This window comes from Furipterus horrens, unplaced genomic scaffold (genome assembly GCF_987537825.1).
Source record: "Furipterus horrens unplaced genomic scaffold, mFurHor1.1.pri manual_scaffold_8, whole genome shotgun sequence".
Classification (NCBI taxonomy): domain Eukaryota; kingdom Metazoa; phylum Chordata; class Mammalia; order Chiroptera; family Furipteridae; genus Furipterus; species Furipterus horrens.
In genome coordinates, this window is record NW_028327178.1 from 27,821,571 (window position 1) to 27,844,008 (window position 22,438).

Here is a 22,438-nt window from a genome sequence, read left to right on the forward strand (position 1 = left end):
CTTTTCCCAAAACTAAAATCACCTTTGAAAGGGAATAGATTTCAGACCATCAATGAGACTCAGGAAAATACAACAGGGAAGCTGATGACAATTGGGAGGAATGTGTGAGGTCCCAAGGTGCCTACTTTAAAGGGAACTGAGGCATCATTGTCTTATGACAATGTTTTTGTATCTTATATCTTCTTCAATAAATGTCTCTACTTTTCATACTGTGTGGCTGGATGCCTTCTGGACAGACCATAATATTATTCAGCCATAAAAAAAAGGAAATCTGACCATTGGGACAGCATGGATGGACCTGAAGACTATTATGCTAAGTGAAATAACTCAGACAGAAAAGATAAATACCATATTATCTCACTTACATGTGGAATCCAAAGAACAAAAACTAAAACAATCTCATAGATACAGAGAACAAATGGGTGGTTGCCAGAGACAAGGGTGGCGGAATGGTAAGCAAAATGGGTGAAGGGGGTCAAGTGATGGTAGTTAATAATATTGTATTTCATATTTGAAGTTAATAGAAGAGTAAATCTTAAAAGTTATTACAGGAAAAAAATTGTAACTATGTGCAGAGATGGGTGTAAACTAAATTTATTGTGGTGATAATTTCACAATATATACAATATCAAATCCATTATGTTGTACATCTAAAACTAATATAATGTTATATATCGATTATACTCCAACAAAATATTTTAATACAATTAGATGTTACAATTTTTTAAATAAAATTTTAAAAAGAGTTGCTTTCTTGTAAGGCAAATGAATTGTGTTCCATTTACTTGCATGTTTTAATAATAGAGACTATTTTTCTATAAGGGAAAAAACGGTGCCTTAGAAATAATAATAATGTCTTAAGCATGGCTCAGATCTCTCAAAAACTAAAAGAAAATGAGCTCCTAGAATACTCTGTTAGTTATCTGAAAATAATATTAAAATGCTGAAGTGAAGCTGTTGCAGCAAAGAAGACTTAGAGGCAACATTGACAAGAGGAGAGATGGGCAGTGGGCAGAACCAGGGCCCCTGCCCGGGAGAGCAGGGGAGATGGGTCCCAATGAGGGCCTCAGGCCCAGGAAGGCCTTCTGAATCTCGTTGGGGAAAAGCTGGTTTTTGCCCTTGGACAAGAGTGAAATATTGACCTTAGAAATAAACAATACAAGTTTTAAAACAACTGAAAGGGACAAAAGAATGAAAGAAAATATCAAATGTGTTCAGAACTGCTGGCAGCCTGTGGCCTTGCTTCCATCACCCGTGTGTGGGGCCAACATTGTTGTCTTTAACCACGATGTTGATGAAAAAGCTTGGCTGAACCAGAGCTTAGTGAGCTGTCTCCAAACAAGGTTTGAGGACCCCAGAAAACACACGATTGAATACTTCTAAGATAATCACTTTCCAGACCCTCACTTACAAATGTCTTCTACTGAAATGGTTCTTTGGGGGGGAGGGGCGGTGAGGGGGGACTGCAATCGCAGCCCCTTCCACAAAAGGACTTTCTCCAACTTCACAGAGGAAAGGCTCTACCTCTCCTTGGGCACATTGCCCCTAGGAGCTAAAAGTCTCCAGGGTGGAAAACAAAAGCCCCTTTCAAAGCCCCTGTCTGTGCTGAGATAATAAAAGTCTCTCAAGCTTGGGTGAATGATCCTCCTGTAGGTCAGATGGGTTCCAATTCTTTGCTCTCCACAAAACTGCCACACCTAATTAAGTTGTCAAGTGACATGATTAAAGTCACCTTAATGTTAGTTCCCTAGGACTCAGAAGAAAGGTTTGAGTGACAGTAGGTTAACCATACTCTTTTCATCCCAATCTCTTTATTGACTGAAAAAATTTTTTCAGAGAACCAATGCTGAACACCAGCTATTCTGGTCATAAGTGACAGTTTTTCATGAATGTGGGAATTGATGAAGGGAAGCCCAGCCATCTCATTAAGAGATTCATTTTCAAAAATGTTTCACTATCATTTGAAATCTATAATATACTTTTGTTGCTTTGACCAACTGTATACTATTTAAAATGATGATAATTCAACCTAGAAGAAGTTTCCTAACATTTAGACTCTTACAATCACAGTAAACACTAAAAATGTTTATACATTCCAATTTACATAAAATATTAGTTTCAGATAAATATGATAGGGTGATCAAAGAAAGATTTTCAAGCGTAAAACATATAACACTAGGATAAAATCCTATTAAAGAAGAAGAATGGAAATGTAAATTGAAGAAGGAAAAGGGAAGATAAAATATCTGACCATTAAAAGATGGTTGGTGTATATATTTAATAAATACTCATGGGAAACAAATCACTAAAATATTGAGATTCCACTGGCTAATGTCTAAAAGTATGATCTATAAGTTTTAATTAAAATGACTATATTTATAATATGCTAGAAGTCACATCCTTTGCAATTATTTAAACCACTTTTTTTGTTTCTTAATTTTTATTGAATTTATTGTGGTGACATTGGTTAGTAAAGTTATATAGGCTTCTAGTGTACAATTCTATAATACATGATCTGTATATTGTATTGTGTGTTCACTACCCAAACTCACGTCTCTTTCTGTCACTATATTCCCCCTTTGCCTTCTTCTACCTGTCCCGACTCCCCTTTCCCTCTGGTAATCACAATACTATTGTCTCTGTCTATGAGGTTTTTTTTTTTTTCCCTTTGCTTAATCCCTTCACCTTTTTCATCCAGACCCCAAACTCACCTCCCCGTTGACAGCTGTCAGTCTGTTCTCTGTATCTATGAGTCTGTTTCTATTTGCTTGTTATTTCAGTTTATTCATTAGATTCCACATATAAGTGAAATCATATGGTGCCTGTCTTTCTCTGACTGGCTTATTTCACTTAGCATAGTGCTTTCTAGGTCCAGCCATCCTACTACAAAAGGTTAGAATTCCCTTGTTTTTATGGCTGAGTAGTAGTCCACTATGTATGTGTACCACAGCTTTTTTATCTACTCATCTACTGAGGGGCTCTTAGGCTGCTTCCAAACCTTGGCTGTTATAAATAACACTACAATAAACATAGGGGGGCCCATATTCTTTCAAATCAATGTTTTGGGTTTCTTTGGATATATTCCCAGAAGTAGAATCACTGGGTCAAAAGGCAGTTCCATTTTTAAATTTTTGAGGAAACTCCATACTGATTTCCACAGTGGCTGCACCAGTATGCATTCCTACCAACAGCGCACTAGGGTTCCCTTTTCTCCACATCCTTGCCAACATTTATTGGTTGTTGATTTATTGATGATGGTCATTCTGACAGGTGTGAGATTTTAATTTGCATTTCTCTGATGAATAGTGACATTGAGCATCTTTTCATATACCTATTGGTCATCTGTACGTCCTCTTTGTATAAGTATTTATTCATGTCCTTTGCCCATTTTTTAATTGGGTTGTTTAGCTTTTTGGTGTTGAGTTGTACAAGTTATTTAAAAATTTTGGATATTAATCCCCTATCAGATGTACCATTGGTGAATAGGTTCTCCCATTCATTTTGTTGATGGTTTCCTTTGCTGTGCAAAAACTTTTCAGTTTGATGTGGTCTTATTTGTTTATTTTTTTCTTTTGTTTTCCTTGCCCAAGGAGATTTGTCAGAAAATACATTGCTACGAGAAATGTTTGAGGTTTTATTGTCTATGTTGTCTTCTAGGATTTTTATGGTTTCGAGTCTAACATTTAAGTCTTTAGTCCATTTTGAGTTTATTCTTGTGTATGATGTAAGAAAGTGATCTAGTTTCATTTTTTTGCACAAATGTGTTCAATTTTTCCAACACCATTTATTGAACAGACTGTCTTTATACCATTGTGTGCTCTTGCCTCCTATGTCAAATGTTAATTGACCATAAAGGTGTGGGTTTATTTCTGGGCTCTCTATTCTGTTCCATTGATATATACTATGTCTGTTTTTATGCCACTGCAATGCTGTTCTTATTATATGGCTTTGTAATATAGTTTGATATCAGGTCACATGATTTTTCCAACTTTGTTCTTTCTCAAGATTGCTGTGCCTATTTTGTGGTTCCACATCAGTTTTTGCAATATTTGTTCTAGTTCCATGAAATGTCCCATTGGTATCTTTATAGTAATTGTATTGAATTGATAAATTGCTTTAGGTAGTATGGAAGTTTTAATGATGTTAATTCTTTCTCTCCATGAACATGATATATGCTTCCATTTATTTGTATCTTCTTCTATTTCTTTCTTCAGCATCTTATAATTTTGATGCACAGGTCCTTTACCTCCTTTGTTAAATTTATTCCTAGGTATTTTTTTATGCAGTTGAAATGGGATTTTTTTTTCTTAGTTTCCATTTCTGATAGTTTATTATTGGTGTACAGAAATGCAACTAATTTGCCCTTACTGGTGTGGCTCAGTTGGTTGGGTGTCATTCTGCAAAAAAAAAAAAAAAAAAAAAGGTTACTGGTTCTATTCCTAGTCAGAGCACATGCCTGGATATTGGGCCATGTCACCAGCTGGGGCATGCGAGGGGCATCCAGTTGATGTTTCTCTCAAGCATCAATGTTTCTCTCCATCTCTTTCTCCCTCCTTCCCCTCTCTCTAAAAATAAATGAAATCTTTTTTAAAAATGCAACTAATTTATGTATATTTATTTTGTATTCTGCTACTTTACTGAAAGCATTTATCAGTTCTAATAGTTTTGGTGGAATCATTAGTGTTCTCTATAAACAGTATCATGTCATCTGCAAATAATGACAGCCCCCATGTCTTTATGTGTTTTTCAGTTTTTTCTTGTGATTGATTTCTAGTTTCATACCATTGTTGTAGGAGATGCTTGATATGATTTCCATCTTCTTAAATGTATTGAGACTTGTTTTATCTCCTAACATGTAGCCTGTCCTAGAAACTGTTCCATGTGCACTTGAAAAGCACATATATTCTCCTGCTTTGGGGAGAAATGCTCTGCAGATATCAATTAAATCCATCTGATCTAGTGTGTTATTTAAGGCTGCCATTTCCTTGTTGATTTTCTGTCTCCAATATCTATTCATTGATGTCAATGTGGTACTAAAACTCTCTGTACTATCACTTTATTACCATCTATCTCTCCCTTAATGTCCATCAATATTTGCATTATATATTTAGGAGCTTATGTCAGGTACATAAATGTTTACAAGGGTTATACCTTCTTGTTGGATTGTTCTCTTTATCATTATGTAGTGTCGTTCTTTGTCTCTTCCTATATCCTTTGCTTTAAAGTCTTACTTGACCCTTTGTTTTAAAGTTACCCCAGAGTTTTTTATCATTTCCATTTGCATAAAATGTCTTTTTCCATCTTTTTATTTTCAGTCTGTGTGCATCTTTCATTCTGAGGTGGGTTTCTTGTAGACAGCATATATATGGGTATTGTTTTCTATCCATTCTGTTATCCTATGTCTTTTGACTGGAGTATTTAAGCCATTTACATTTAAAGTGATTATTGATAGTTATGTATTTATTTCCATTTCAGTCTTTATAACTATGTTCTGTTGTTGTTGCTGTTGTTGTTGTTGTTTTCTTCTTCTTCTTTTTAAATAAGACCCTTTACCATTTCTTGTAATACTGGTTTGGTGGTAATGAACTCCTGCTCAGGTGCAGCTCTAAACTCACCTCCTTTCTGAAGCCTTTCATGACTCCCCCCAGGTGTAGAGGATGCTTCCCCCACACTCATGCCCTTTGCACAGACCTTTACTATAGAGTCCCTGTCTACTGGCGAGTAGTTGCCTCTAAACTGAGATGCAGACGGAAGATGGTTTGACTTCCGGTGGTGGGCATACAGTGCAGTATACACATCTAGTATCATAGAGATGTACACTTGACACCTTGTTAACCAATGTCACCCAGTAAATTTAATAAAAGTTATCTTAAAAATAAAAATAAATTTTTTTCCAAAAAATAAAATAAACTGAGATCCAGAAGGACCACAGCTATTGCTTAATAACCTCAGCCAGCCTCCTGAGGACCCAGCTAAGCCCCAGGTAAACAGGGGGTATTATGAATAATTGGAACATATTCAATAAGATCATTTATAAGGGTATCACAGGTCCTGAAGAGTCCCACTCCTTGTGTGTCTCTATTCATGAAAATGTTCCTTTTTATCCCCATCTAATCATGTCTCTAAGCTAACCCTTCCCAACACCACCAGCTCACCTCCTCAATAAAATGAGCTTAAGTTTATTCCCCTTCCCCATCACATAGCAACACAAATTTTTAAACAGTTCATGACATGAAAAATTGTCAGAACTTGTGAAAGTCTAAGTAATTTACATCCTTTGATTCCTCTCTCTATCATACATTTTCAGGGAGTCATAGGTTCACCTGTGCAGGTTCCAAGACCCTGATGACTGGTCCCCATATGATCAAAGTGCTATTTGGATTCACAAGCCAGTCTCTCTGAGAGCTACTCACTAGGACAGGTCATCCCTGCACAAACCAGGAATGTGCAACAATCCATGCCTTCATTTATCTAGTATTTACTGAGCAACTACTATTTGCCAGGTGCAAATAGTAGCACAGGGATGCAGCACTGAAAAAAGCAGACAAAAATCCCTGCCCTCACAGAGCTTATGGTCTAGTAGAGGGAAGGAAGGACATTTGCAGCATAACAGTGAAATGCATGGCCTATGGATGTGAACAGTGCCACAGAGGAAAATAGAACAGGGAAGGGATCTGGGGAAGTTCCGATAAGGGCTTTGGAGAGAAGTCAGGCAAGGTTTCCCTGAGAAGACAAAATTTAAACAGACACCTGAAAATGATCTGTTCTTTCTCTATGGCACTCTTAACTTTCAAAGTACTTGCTTCTCTGCTCTCTCACTTCATCCTAAAAACAGTTAATGTCAGGAAAACTGCCATATGTGTTCAAGTCTAGAGGCTGAGGTCTACAGAAGTTGAGGCACCAAGGATTTGCCAAGGTCTCATGCCATTTGGAGACAGAGATAAGACTAGAAACCTAGATTTTCTTATGACTCAGGAAGCTACCAATATTTTTATTTAACAAAACAAACCAGTGCTTCTAAATATGCACAGATGAGGCAGAGCACTTGAGCAGAGGTGAGACAGCTGTCTGGGAGCCCACCCTGCCTCTCAGGGTTCTCCTAGAGGCCACACATGGGTCCTCTGACCCGGGGCCACCAGGGCACCTTTGTACTGAAGGTAGACCACCCACTCTCTGTACATGAGCAAGTTGCCCTGTAACTCCACTTCACGGGCTGACTTTGATGTAAGCCCAAGTTCCTATGCCCCAAGAACAAATCCAAAATGCGATACCTTGGTGATGTTTCTTCTTCACGTTTCTTTGAAAGTTTGAACTTTGTCTGATCAAATGACATGGACGGCCCAAAAACTTTGACAACCAGCTTGAAATTTTTTCTCCACAATCATAAGTATTTACCCTGAAAAAAAAAGGGGGTGGAATGGATGGTAAATGGTATTTCTTTAATTAACAATCTAAACAGCAACAGGAAATATAATATAATGTAATATAATATAACATTATATAATATATAATATATATAATATAATATAAATCATTGCACCCCCAGCCAGAAGGAAGCCTATAGAGACAGGTATGCTTAGGAAGCTGCAAAGAGATTTCCAAGGCACAGGAAGACCTGAGATCTCGAGTGTATAAAAGGATTTAGAAGTTCCTCTTGAAAGACTTTGTTTATATAAATTATAGCCACTGAGAAAACAAACCTTGGCATTTTAGACTTTCCAGATCATTATTTTGCTTTAAGAAGTCCTTACACCTAGACATGTGTCTTGTTTATTTTTACTATGGGCCTGACTATATTTTCTCTCATAGCCAGACCACATGGACTGACATGTTAGACTCAATGTAAAAGAAAAAAGAACAAAAAAACCACCCTGTGCCTATAAATTCCCAAGGGAAGTACATTTATTGATCTGATTTTTAAGACTCTTCAATCTACTAGAATTTCTAAATAGAATTTCAAATTTAAAATTTTTTAAATCTGTACATCACCAGAATTTATATGAAAAATTCCAGTACCTTGCACTGGAATTATAAGACAGTTATTATTGCAAACATGTTTTATCCTTAACTTTTACTGGAAAAAAAAAAAGCTTCCTTCCTTTTCCAGAAAGGGAAGAGAAGAATGAAAGCTCACTTCTCTCTAGTGCTTTGGGAGATTGCACCAAATTCCATTTTCACTGTGTAAGTACTCATGATTCTGAGCATAAAAAGCCTAACGTCTAGCTATCTGAAAAGCTTTATTAACCAGAAAAACGGCAACCCTCTCAGATGCACCTGAATAAAATGTACAACCAGGATGAGCCTGATAAGTAACCGTGGGAATTCCGAAATGGCTATATTTCTCTCTATGAGATTTACAACAGTGCCAGGCAAAAATGTTTTCCTAAGATTCATTGGCCCAATTTGATGTGCTACTGTGAACATTTGTTGACACAAGTACTGGTGAAAAGATGTGCACTGTGCTCAACTCTTGGCCCCAGCAGGGCCCAGCGCCCACGCTGCTCAGTCAGGCCCAGCAGGATCGTTACACTGTATCTCCACACCTTGCCTGAGGGAAGCCCTTCATCACCCCACTGAGACCCCGGGACCCTAAAAAATTTGAACCCAGTTTAGATATAGTTTTAGCATTTAATATATCATTTCGCAATTTATATGATATGAGGCAACACAGAAGTAAATGTAATCAGATCCCATACTATGCAGTATTGCCTTCTACTGAGTACAAACATACCTACTCACAAGTTTATTGTGTTAACTAATGAGCAATTAATATTTTTCAAGCCTTCTATATATAAATCTTTAGTGAACTGTTATAGTTAATTATTTTGGTTTTGAGGAGTAAATCAGTTGGGATATTAGATGGTCTGGGAACCTACTGAATATGCTTCCACAATCAGAAAAGTGCCTATTCCACATGTTTTGGGGTCCAGATTAGATTTCGGTAAAAAAAAAAAAAAAAGGATACAGGCGTTCAATATATTCAATAAATAGATTTATAAACATTCACAATCAAGAAATAAAATAGAAATGCTATTATTACATTTAACCTCACTTTATACATTTCCTAGAATTTAGCAGATGATTTATCATCAGTAACTCAGATTAGGCAACAGCCCACAACTATATGAAATATAATTTATGGGTTATTCTCTGAAAATTATACAGCCTGAGGGATGTGACACCCCCTCACCCTCAGCATCCACGTCCAATCTACCAGCTAGTTCAGGTGAGTCTACCCCAGAATACATGTATACCTGATCTTCTCCCTGGCCCTGGCCCCAGCCTCCATTTTGTCTCAGCTGGCCTTCCCACTTCCACCCTGACCCCCTTCTGACTATTCTATGCCCACAAGCTAGTCCTTTCAAAATACAACCAGGTCCCTACCCTCACCACTCTGTGTACGGCAGCCACCCCTCCCAAGCTCCACCACGCCTCCTCCGAACTGACACTCTCTCACCCTACCTCTCCCACCTCCCCCATACCACACTGTTCCAGGCTCTGCAGGAAGCAACACAGATGGAGTCCTGCTCTCTAAAGTCAGCCCTGTAGCAGGCAGGCTAGTGGGAGGGACTACAGATAAATGTTGAAGAAACAGTAAATGCAAAGGAGAAGAATACAGCAGGGCAGCAGAGATGGGGGCTGATTCCGTGGGAGATCAGGAGGCCCCTCTAAGAAAAGGGCTTTTCAGTGGAGGCCTGGTGGAAGTGAGACTGATGGAGGTGAGGGAATGAGCCCCGCAGAGGTATAAACGGGGAAAAGCGCTCCAAGCACAGGAAACAGCTAGTGCAAAGCCCTGAGAAGAGAGCATGCTTGGTAGGTTTGGAGAATAGCAAGAGCTAGTATGGTGAGAACAGAGTTGCAGGCGAGGGGGAGGGGCGGGTAGTGGCAGCAGATGGGATGGAGGATTCAGCAGAGGACTCTTTCCCCTCCTGCCACCCTACAGAGGACCTGAGATTTCCACCAGCTGTAGTCTCACCTGTCTGCACAGACCTTGCTTTGGCAAATCTGAGCCCATTCACCATTCTCCTCAAGAGGCACATCTATGGGCTCCATTCCTGATGAACAAAGGTTAGAGGCAAATTTATCATCACACCAAAAGAACAACTATGGAAGTTAAAGTCCATTGTTATGAAACAGACAAGAATCTTAATGATCCTGGAAATTGATTGACTCAAGTAAGTGTCTGGGTCTTGGAAATCTTTTCCTAACACAGAGATTCTCTTCGGCATGTTCAGTACCACCAAGAGCATGTGCATCCAGCAGCTTTGTCAGGAGACACCCTGCACTGGGCAGTCACAGCCACTGCCCCTGGAACACTATAAATTCCTTTGAAAGCTTTCTCTACCTCTGGATGACTCCACATCCCGAGGTCATTGTTCTCTATGCTACCTACAATCCTTTAGAAATAGACAGACAGGCGTGAAGATACCAGCAAAGAGTGTCAATTCTCAGGCACGCCTAGAGTCAGCATCAAAGTGGACTCCTGCACCAATCATCATGATCTCCAAAACTCTGTTACTATGTCAGTGGAGTTGGGAAGCTATTTTTAAATTGTTATTGTGTATGTGTGTATATATAAGAGTATATGATGCTTGTATAATAGGTAACAGGTTAAAGAGTAGTAATAAACACTCATGTACCCACTGCTCAGCTAAAGTGGGATTCATTCTTTAAATAAAATTAGAGCAAAATATGTAGGTAAAATGAAAAGAAACTGAGTTGATGCCATTAAGGAGTGGAAGACCTTTGATAAAGGCTAGAACTGCTGAGTCCCTCCGCCACTCAGCTCTCCTTCTCATCCTCCCTGAGTCATTCAAAGTGCAGGCAAAAGGCGTGAAGCCAAGACACCTCAGTAGAATGTGTGGAGGCCACTTACTCTGTGGACAAAAGAAGTGGGACCTCCTCCTGTGAGGCCCACTTGTGTCCTCCTGCCCTCTCCGCATTGCTGCCAGTCACACCACCCAGCAGAGTGACGCAAACTGTCCCTCAGGTAAGCACACAATAGGCACACCTGCATCCCTGCTTATCTTGGTCCTGTTTCACCACATGCGGCATGGCCAACTCCTACACCCTTGTACTCACAAGTTTAAGGTCACATCTGCTGCCCAGGCATGTGCCCATCCCAACAGGCTTTTCACCACCACAAACACAGTGAAATTTGTGTAACAGATATTCCATGAACTGTGTCCCCTGCTTATCTGCATCTTACACATGCCCAGCCAGTTCCACACTCCTGTCCCCCATGCGGAAGGCCAGAAGCAGAACTCATCCAGAATTCTGAAGAAGCTTTGAGGAGGAATGTGCTGTGCTGAGGGATTACAGATGCTGCCATGTCAAAAGGGTTTGCATGGAAGAATGATACAGTCCAGGCATGCACCCGCTGCGGACAGCAGCGAAGTGAGCCTGGAGCATTGGTGATAGGAAGCAGAAGGGACAGCACCTGGACAAGTGCCATGGCACAAATACACCCTTGGGCAGCCAGCAGGAAGCCTGTGCTCCGCCTCTTTTCTACCCTTACCCAAAACTCTGTATAAATCACGTAAGATCATGAATATGGCCCTCAGAAACCTTATAAAGGACATCACAGGTGTCTTGCTAAGGCAACAAAATCTGGGGTCCCTACATGCAATGAACTCAAGGAGCCCTCAACAAAGTTCATTGGTACTGAGTTAATTCCATACATACTAAGCCCTGTGCTCAGATCCGAGATCAAAAAATGAAAGAGCTTGACCTCTGGACTCAAGATGCCTACAATCTTTGAGAGCAACAAGTGCTGCTAATCTAGAGTAGAAGACATTTGAGTATTTGGGTTTTTTTCTCTCGACCTTTTCTTACATTCTGGGATAACCTCTACTTAGTTATGATGTACATTTTTATGCTTCAGAGAATAAAAAATGGAATAATACATTCAATTCTTTTTGTACGTTATTATCCTGGGTACCTGAACCTGAACAAGAAAATTGCAATAAAAGTTGACATATCAATCTCACCAATAAAAAATAGGTGCAAAAATACTAAATAAAATATCAGCAAACCAAATGTATCAACAACTCACAATCAAGTAGTGTTTTCTTTCCCCCAAGAATACATGGATAGTTCAGTACTGGACAATCTGCTAATGTAAGACATCACACTGATAGAATATAGGAAGGAAAATATGGTAACCAACAGATGCAGATAAAGCATTCAGTAAGAACTGAATATTATTCATGGTAAAGCTTTTGGCTAAATAAGAAAATAACTACTTAGCCTGGCAAATCAAAGCAATCAAATACCTACAGTAAATATCGTTCTTATTTTCGAGACTTTAGAACCATTCTATTCAAATCAGTAATAAAAGATATCTTCCATCACTGTTCTAATATTATACAAAAAAGCCTAGCCAATGACATAAGATAAAATATGAGAGAGAAATAAAAATTAGAAAGGAATTTATGAAGTTATGATTATTAAGTGGTAATACCTATTTACATAGAACATGCAAGAAAATCTTCAGATCAACTAATAAAACTAACAGGAATTCATTTAAAAATATTGGGTAAAACACTGATATATAAAAATCAAGTGTTTCTATATGGCATTAATAACCAATTAAAACATTTAATAGAAAAAAATAGTATTCAAAATATTCAAACTATTATATAACCAAAGATCTGCAAAATTTTTCTGGAAACTATTATTAAAATTTTGAGTAATTAAAGAAGTCTTAAATGAAGAGAAGTACTATTTACATACAAAAGACATTATATGACATAAATTCTCCTGAAACAAATATATGGTATTACAATCAAAATATAATCACAAATACATAATTTAAAAATACATGATTTTGCAACCAAAATCCCAACAGGACACACCAATGAAAGTACAGAGGTTGTCGAAATGGACACAGCCACTCACTTCAAATACAATGGTACAGGTGAACTAAAAGTAAAATGGAGCCATCAAGAAGAGGAAGATAACCTATAGAATAAGAGAAAATACCTGAAAATCTTAGATCTGAAAAGGGACTTGTATCGGAATGTATAAAGAACTCTTACAACTCAATAATTCAAAAGGAAGTAAGCAAAAAATTTGAATAGATTTTTTTCTGAAGAAGATATACAAATGGCCAATAAACACATGAAAAAGATGGTCACCATCATTATCATTAGGGAAATGCAAATCAAAGTGACATGAAATGCCACTACACCTGTGACCATCAAAAACCAACAACAGAAAATAACAAGCATTGAGGAAAATGTGGACAAATTGGAACCTTTATACATTGCTAGTGGGAATGTAAAATGGTGATGCAGCCACTTTGGAAATGCTAAAAACAGAGTTACCATATGGCCCATCAGTTTCACTCCTAGGTAAATATCCAAGGTAGTTTGTACACATATATTCATAACAGTATTATTCCTAACAGCCAAAAAAAAAAAATGGAGACAATTTAAATATCCATAAACTAATGAATGGATTGTATGGTATATGCATACAATTTAATATTATTCAACAATATGAATGACCCTTGAAGACACTATGCTAAGTGAAATAATCCAGTTATCCATTGTATTAGTCCATTCATATGAAACATCCAGAATAGGTAAATCCATAGAAACAGAAAGTAGATTACTAGTTGCCAAGGAATGGGAATGAGGTTGGAAATGGGGAGTGACTATCAATGAGATGGAGTTTCACTTTTAGGGTGATGAAAATGTTCTAAGATTGATTGTGGTGATGGTTGAACAACCTCATGAATATACAAAAAAACATTGAACTGTATACTCTAAACAGAAACATTTTATGGTATGTTAAACAAATATCAATGATACTAAAAGAAATAAATGAAAGTGTGGAAAATAATACACCTAGCAAACACTAATAAAAAGACAGCTGAGTGGCTATATTAGTATTAGACAAAGAATTTCATACTCCACAAAAAAATAAAATTAACATGTATAAAGAGGGACATTACTTAAAAAACAATTCACCAAGAAGACATCATCATCATCATCATCATCACCAAAATAATAATAAATGAAGCAAAAACTAACAGAAATAAAAGGGAAAATTAGACAAATCCACTATTACAGTTGGGAACTTCAACACTCTTCTCTCGGTAATAAACAGAACTAGTAGTCAGAAAAATTAGCAGTTATATAGAAAAACAGCAAAATGGTATAATCATTTTAGAAAATGGTTTGATAGTTTCTTTTAACGGTAAACATACATTACTATAGGAGCCAGCAATCACTCCTAAGTAATTATTCTAGAGAAATGAAAACTTCTGTTAACCCCAAAACTTGTACATGAATGCTTATAGCAGCTCTATTCATAATTACTCAAAATTGGAAACAATCCAAATGTCCATCAACAGATGAATGGACAAAAACACTCTGATATATCCATATAGTGGAATACTACTCGGCAATAAAAAATGAACTATTGATACATGCAATAACTTAGATGGATCACAAAGGCATCATGCTGAGTGAAAGAAGCCAGTCTCAAAACATCATATAATGTATGATTTGATTTACATGACATTCTCAAAAATAAAACTATAATGACAGAGAACAGATCTCTGATTACCAGTTGTTAAGGGTGGGGAGAAGAGAGACCACTAAGGGGCAGCTTGAAAGAACTTTCTGGGGTTATGGCACTGTTTAGTATCTCGATTGTGGGAGTGTCCACACAAGTCTATGCATGTGTTAAAATTCACATAGGAAAACAAAAGGCCAAGGAACAGCCAAGACAATTTGGAGAAGAATGACATAGAAGTACATGCCCTACCAGATATCAAGACTCCTTTTATAGCCCTAGTAATAATGGCAACCTAGTGGTTCAAGGGAAAATAAACCACTGGAACAGAATAGAACACCTACAGCCAAGAAACACAATTGTGAATATATGCAACTGTGATACATACAAAAGGTCAGTTAGGAGAGACATTGGAATAGTCTACAAATGGTGGGTGGGGTGCAGAAGGAGGAAGAGTGAGACCAGGGAGAAGTATACAGGGAATTTCAGCTATACCTGTAATTTTTTTATTTCTTAAAAGAAAGAAGAGGAAGAGGAGGAGAGGAGGGAGAAAGCTGGATAGGAGGAAACGGGGAGAGGGAAGAGGAGGAATTTGAAGTAAGTGTTATTCTCTATACCTGTGCTGTTCTAATACTATAGCCACTAGCCACATGTAGCAATTTAAATTAATCAAAATTAAATAAAATTTAAAATCCAGTTCTGGAGTCCCACTAGCCACATTCAAGTGTTAAGCAGACTCATGTGACTGGTGGCTACCAAACTGGACAATATAGATAATGAACTTTTCCACTATCACAGAAAGTTTTATTGGACAGAGCTGGTCTATACTTTTACATGTCAGATAGTTTATAATAAACATTAGCACAGAAGAATTAAAGCTTGCAGTACATACGGGGGTGGATAATAGTATGTTTGAATTCAACCACCTGAGGAGGCAGTGGAGGTAACCCAAGCAGGTCACTGAAATTCAGGTTTGCTTAGTGATTTTCAAAGACTACAATAAATGTGCAAATAACAAAGACCGGCAATTTGAGCACTTACAAGATTGTACCTAAGTGCACTGTGCCACTGTGACATTATTCTGAGTTAATAAAAGTATTGTAATAATTATAACCTGGCCCCATCCAGGTTCCTAAGTTGGCTAGAGAGTCATCTGGATACACCAAGGTTGCAGGTTTGATCCCCAGTCAGAGCACATACAAGAATTGGGTTCAATCCCCAGTCAGGGCACATACAATGGATTATATATAAGTGGAACAACAAATTGATGTTTTTCTCTCTTCTTTCCTTTCTTTATAAAATCAATAAAATTTAAAAAAATCATAACCTATATGTCTTTCCACATGAACAATGTAAACCTATTTTTCTCACCCCTATATTATGATGACTGAAGGAAATAAAAGGATTGTAAGTGAAAAGCACATCATATAATCTCAAAAGTTATGCCTCTTTACTTTCTGATTGGATCATTAGATCTTTACCTTTCCCCAGAATATTCTCATAGAAAAACCGGAACAAATTTTTTGTTGTCTCTTCTAGACATCATTTCATTTTCCTGTTATTTTAATATTTGGTAGAGGAAAAGCCATTATCTTACTTTCATGTGAGTATAAAAGCCACTATTGACAGGTGTGTTGTAAAAATGAACCCAGTTTTCATACCTTTGGCTTTAATGACCATGATCCTTTGCTGCAGGTCAACGAAGGGCTGGATTAGGCAGAGCCGGGGCTCCTGCTTCTGACTCAGGCAAATGCCATTGTGATTTACAACCATCCAGCTCCGGTCATACAGCAGCCCTTGATTTCCTACAGGCCACTTGGTCACCTAAACAAAAAGGTAAGCACATTTTAGGTCAGGGCTCCTCAAAAATGGCCTTCAATTATTGCACAGTAGCTGCACAAACACAGATGGACCTCAGGAATACAGCACATACTCTTGAAGGAAGAAAGGGAGGAAGAGAAGAAAGTAAAACAAAGAGGACAATGCAATGGAGACAGTGTAGGACTTAGATACCTGGCATTCACCCTATAGATCCACTTTCCACTTCAACCTGTTTTTTTAAGTAGACAATACATGTGCATGGTACAACATTTAGAAGGAACAAGGGTGAGCCCTGACTGATATAATTCAGTTGCTTGGGTGTTGTCCCACAGGGCAAAAGGTCACCGGTTCAATTCCCAGTCAGGGCACATACCTGGGTTGTAGCTTTGGTCTCTGGTTGGGAAGCATACCAGAGGCAACCAATAGATGTTTCTCTCTCACATTGATATTTCTCTCCCTCTCTGTCTCCCTCCCTTCCTCTCTCTTTAAAAATAAATCAATAAAATCTTTAAAAATTTTTTAAAACAGAATATAGTTCCCTTCCACATGGAGGACTGAGCAGAACAAGTCATGAACCCAAGGAGCCAGCAGACCTGGGTTCAAATCCCTACTCTAACATTTATTAGCAGGTGATCTGCATAAAGTACTTAATTGCAGGAGCCCTCAGACTCCATATTTATATAATGGGGATGATATTACCATGTACCTCATATTATTGTTTTAAGAATCAAATAAAACAAAGCATATAAAATGCTTCGGTAGGGAGCCAACCCCTGCATTCAGTGAACGTTATATCCATAATTATTAACAGTAACTAGAAGTTCACCACTCAGAGACAGCGCTCTCTCAAGGGTCCCCACAAGCAGAGCCATGTTTGCAGGTCAGCCCACACCAGAAAAGGCAGACTATGAATGGCTCTGCGTGTCAAAATCCTCTGAACTTGAGTGGGATTTTCTGCATTATTTTCTTTACTTTCTGTACTTTTTTCTTCACTTTGTCAAAAAAAAAGAAAAACAACACATAATAACGAAAAAGAAGCACCCTCCATTCTGCCATTAAAACCCTTATCTCACCCTGGCCATGTGGCTCAGCTGGTTGGGCATCGTCTCATAACCCGAGAGGTCTGGGTTCAATTCCAGGTCAGGGCATATGGCAGTGTTGCAGGTTTGGTCCTCAGTTGGGGTGCAACCAATTGATACTTCTCTCTCACAATGATGTTTCTCTCCCTCTCTCTTGCCCTCTCTTCCCCTCCCTCCAAAGTCAAAAAGCCCATCCTGGAGTGAAGATTAAAAACAACAACAACCCTTACCTCAAACGCAGCACAGGATTTGATTGGGTAGAGGTAAAGGTTGGTGATGACAGGTGGCCCCACGTCTCCATCCAGGACTCCTGCAGCCTTCTCTGAAGGGGTCTCCTGGGTTCTAGAGGCCTCCGGCAGGGGTGGATGCAAACCCACAGCCTGCACAGCAGGGGCCAGGTCATTCCAAAGCCTAGAGTCTGTGGGAGTGTCTTCCTGAGGTGAGGGACTACGTCTGCCCACGGTGGCTGGCATGGTGTTCTGAGCCTCACTCTCTGCTGGTGGGGCTGCAGCCTCCCCAGGGGTGGCCCGAGGGACAGGCTGGCTACTTGACGGGTGCAGTCGGGTTGCTACGAGGAACTTGAGAAAGGCTTGGGCATCCTCGAGAGTAGACATGTATCCAAATGAAACCCTCACAGACCCTGTAGGCTGGCCATCTATAAGGTCCACATCATCCCCACAGACATGACCCGCCTAGAAGGAAAGGGAAATAGGTCAGCCACTCCTCACAGATAAACCAGAAACAGTTTTGTAAAACAAAGTTTGCTCATTTTGTAAAACAAAACTGACCCAGGAAACAGAACTGCAACTCTAATATGTGCTAGGTGCCTGAGAGTTTCACAAACACAGAGGCTCACTTTCTAGACCTCACTTCACTCAAGTGTAAAACGGGGTCAACACCAATCTCAAGGGGTCATCAAAAGCTTAAGAGAAATACTTCCTGGAAAGCATTTACCCAGAGCTGTACACAGAGAGAGGTACTGAAAGACAGACCAAAGCTTCCGAAGCACCGAGGGGTCAGCTCCATGGTCTACGCAGGACCGAGGAGGGAGAAACACCTGCTGTCCCTTTAGCCTCTCTCAGAACCAAAGGGAGACCTGTATCCCTGACAGCCGCTCTTTGATAACAGGCAAGACAAAGGTGCTGCCCCTACGAACCACGACCCTGAGGCCCCTACGAAAGACAAAGGAAACTTCAGTGTTCCTGTTGAGCGGTGAGGAAAGAAAGGCAAGAGGGTCCCCATGCCTCTCCAGGCTCAGCTGCCCTGTCTTGCTCACTGCCCAGGACACCTTCCTCCCCCAGCACTAAATCCAGCTCAATCATCCAAAGCGCTGGGGCCATAGCATTCCACAGGGTCAAATATGAGATCCGGAACTTCAGTTGTTTGTGCTCTGAGCTCTGCTCTCTCCCTTTTAAACTAAAACCCAGTTCATGGTTGGTCGAGATCTAGTATACACAATATTTAGTGGCAACCAAAAGAAATTCAAATTAGAAACTATTTTGAAATAAATGAGGGCTCTTTGCCACTCGAACAGTTTTTATGAAATGATTCAAAACATTGTACCATATGTACAATGTACAATGGCTGTACATTGAAGGGAAACACCTCAGCCCAGGGGGAGGCAGGGAAGGAAGGGATTCTGAGGCAGAATGCCCCGTAGGAGGGTTCCTCTCCTCACCTGGCCCAGAGGTGAGCTAACTCTACCTTGGAGACTTTTACCCTTGCAGGACTGACTAGTTAAGGGCCCTATGTACATATGAATACATTCCCATGCATGCTTGCCCCATGTTAAAACCTCTCTTCAGTCTTTAAATTTTTGCCTTCAAAGTAAAAAATGGCTTTCATGGAGATACTATTTTGAAGCATTTTCTATTTCTGTTAACCCCTTTCCTTTGTACATCCACAGGGTGGGCTTACAAAAAGGAACCAGTCCCCACCCCGGACAAGTGACCCACCTCTGGTATTGTTGGAGGCACCCCCACTGGGTATTACTGACAAGTGTTTGGGCCACAGGGCCTGATACCAACCTGAAGATGCTTCTTGACCATCTCGCCACTTATCCCCAGGTGCATCTGGCAGGCCCCAGTGTTACAGAAGCAGCCAGTTCGCACCTGGATGTTGTAAAGACTGGCCATTTTTTCCACCTGTGGGTTTAATGTGAGATGGAACCAGTGTTAGGAATGTCCGGTTTTACTCGGATTGCCTGGGACAGAGTTTCAGATCGATATTTGGACCTCTCTTTCCTAACAATAAAATGAAAGTATGAGCCTGCAATTTTGCTCTAAAGTGCCATGATCTATCACAAGTTTATTAAGCACATTTTATAGGATGTTACTGATAATTCAAGTTTATCCTGTTGGGTTATAGATGTATTCCAAGTTAGGGCCCACATATTTCAATTGAGATTAGTAAGTACGAAATCAGAGTGCAGCTGAGACATGGGGCAGCTCCTTGGTGTCCTCTGCCACAGGGTTGACCACGGAGCAGCTCCAGCTGAGCCACCACTCACAGCAGTTCCCCCCTGTCCCAGGCTCACAGCCCAGACTACAACACTACCATGTTGACACTGTGTGTTATCAATTTCTTTTTCATAATGTCCCTAACTTTGGGGCTGAATCACAGAATTGCTGTTCAATCCAGAAGTCCCAAGGCTCTTTCCTGTCCCCTGAAAGCTCTGGGAGATGGTGGGCATTCATTCAAGGCGCAAAGGCAGGGTTAGCACAGGGGATATTTGTCGCAGTTCTTCTGGCTGTGGGTCCAGGGCTCCATTCTTCTAAGGGCCTGGAGGCCATGAGGGTCCTCAGACCCAGTGGCTCAGGTTAAACTCAGGGGACTCACCTGACTGCATTCAGAGAAACAAATACATCTTGTCCAGCTGGATAAGCCTTTGAAACGTTTCTCCCTGGGAAGTCACATGTAGGGTGGCCAGAGACAGCCACAAGGATATGGCACCCTCCGCAGACCACAGGCTGCCATGAAGTCAGTCTGGGCCCTGGCTAGGCCGTACAGGGCAATGGTGCCTCCCTGGTCAAGACCACGGCTGTCTCCCCTGTGCTGTCAGAATGAGAAGCTATTCTCTGGACTGAACTGAGAGGTCTCTGGAGAACAATTCTGCTCCTTTATCCTTGGCAAACAGCTCAGTGATGCGGAAACCTGATAACAAATCTCAGGAGTCCCTGAGTCTCTGAGATGAGGCCTGGCAGCACCTCTGAGTCTGGCCAACTCCATGTCTAGAGTCAGATGGTCTCCATTCATAGGGCAGCTCCTGGGGAAATCTCTCCCTCCCCCACCCCAACGCCTGCCAAACTGACTTAAAAGACCCCTAAGGCACCCTTCTCCCTACCCACTCCTCCTTGTCATTGCTGAGAAACAAGCCACCCACACTTGGTGGAATAAAACAACCACCGTTTGATTGTGCTCCCGGCTACAGTGGATCAGTGATTCAGAAAGGGCACCAAGGAGATGGCGTGACTCTGTTTCGTGATTTCTCAAGCCTTGGCTGGGAGGACTCAAAGGCTGGGAGTGACGTGGTGTCTGGGGCTGGGATCATCTGGAGCCTGACTTACTCGTGTGTGTGTCTGGCCTCCCCAACCAGGCAGGCTCAAAACAGTACTGCCAGCAGAGGGCGTGCACTTGGCCTCTCCCAGTACTTGGCCTCCTCACTGTGTGACAGCCTCCGGGCAGAGCTTCTTCCACTGTAACTCAGGGCTCCAAAGGTGAGTGACCCAGGAGACAATGCCAACTAGCCTCCAAAGCCATGCAATGTCACCTGTCGCATTCTACTGGTCATGAGCAAGTGGTAAACCCACCAAGGTTCAAGGGGAGTAGACAGGAATCCCATCTAGAAGAGGATGTGGGTAGAAGGTGCTGTTTTGGTCACACTTCCCTTCATCCTAATGTTCCATCATGACTGAGTTTCCTCTCACCCTCAACCCTCCTGAATCCCACACGGGCCCGGCCTATGTGAAGAAGTCGAATGCTGTGGCTGGATGAGCCCTGTGTCCAGGAAGATGAGGACCCAGCCTGACCACAGGGCAGCGTTTGTGCTCAATGTTTATGAGCGAGCACCTCCTTCATCCCGGGCCCTGTGCTAAGGGGTTGTATGTTGTATCTTATTTAATCCTCATAACAACACAATCAGCAAGATGTATTGTTATCCTTACTTTATATAGACTTGGAAGTTTAAATTAACTGGTCTAGCTCACAGAGCCCGCAAGAGGCCATCAGAATCTGAACCCACACTCTAAACCACTGGGTAGAGTAACTTCCACCAGAGGGGAGATGAAATTAGGACGTCTAGGTATCAAAGGCAAGAACCCAAAGGATTCTCACAGAAGGCTAAGTTCTTTCACATGTCGCCTAAAAGACAGCCAAACCCAGCCATGCCACCATCTGGTCCCCACACTGTGAAGCTCCCTGAGCCCAGGAAAAACATAGCTAGACTTTCCTGAACCAGCATGGCTGGCCTTCCCTCAGCCCCAGAATCCACACATGTGACTGCTTCCTCTACAAACACACAGAAGGAGACACGTGTCCTGTGGGAATGACTGTCCTGGTGAAGTCAGTGAGACATCTAAACAGGCAGCTATTTCTCCCTGGTGGCTCCTCATCTTTGCGGCTTCTCTGAGCAAATGAGGAATTCTTTCCCTGTTCTGCCTGTCACAGAGCACTTTATAGTCTGTCTTTCTCTATCCCTTAGGAAACACAAAGTCATTTCAGGTTTGAGGATAAAACTTATTTTACAAATGACCTAGAATAATATACTTAAGAAGGCAAACCTTTTGTCTTGATGCATTTCCCACACACACACACACACGCACTTCAGAAATTTCAAATGCACACTTCTGGGCATGCTGGGGCTGCTTCTGCAGGTGTACGGCTAATGGGGATCCAGGGGGTCTGCAGTCAACCCACCCAAACACCCGTGAAAACCAGCATTTCCCCCAGAAGACTATTTCTCAAGATTATTCCTCAAAAAGCTCAGGGCTATTCAGAAGAGGGGGAAATGATTC

General features: G+C 40.6%; 1 protein-coding gene across 1 annotated transcript in view; it reads right to left on the reverse strand.

The window, feature by feature from the left end:
* Positions 1-22,438, reverse strand: part of MOCOS (molybdenum cofactor sulfurase) — a 49,056-nt gene that overhangs the window by 6,927 nt on the left and 19,691 nt on the right. The window contains exons 7-11 of the mRNA XM_090285642.1: positions 19,454-19,570; positions 17,657-18,118; positions 16,188-16,350; positions 9,977-10,055; positions 7,272-7,396 (exon numbers count right to left, since the gene is read on the reverse strand). Coding sequence (XP_090141768.1) covers positions 7,272-7,396; positions 9,977-10,055; positions 16,188-16,350; positions 17,657-18,118; positions 19,454-19,570 — 946 coding nt within the window. The remainder of the gene's footprint in view (positions 1-7,271; positions 7,397-9,976; positions 10,056-16,187; positions 16,351-17,656; positions 18,119-19,453; positions 19,571-22,438) is intronic.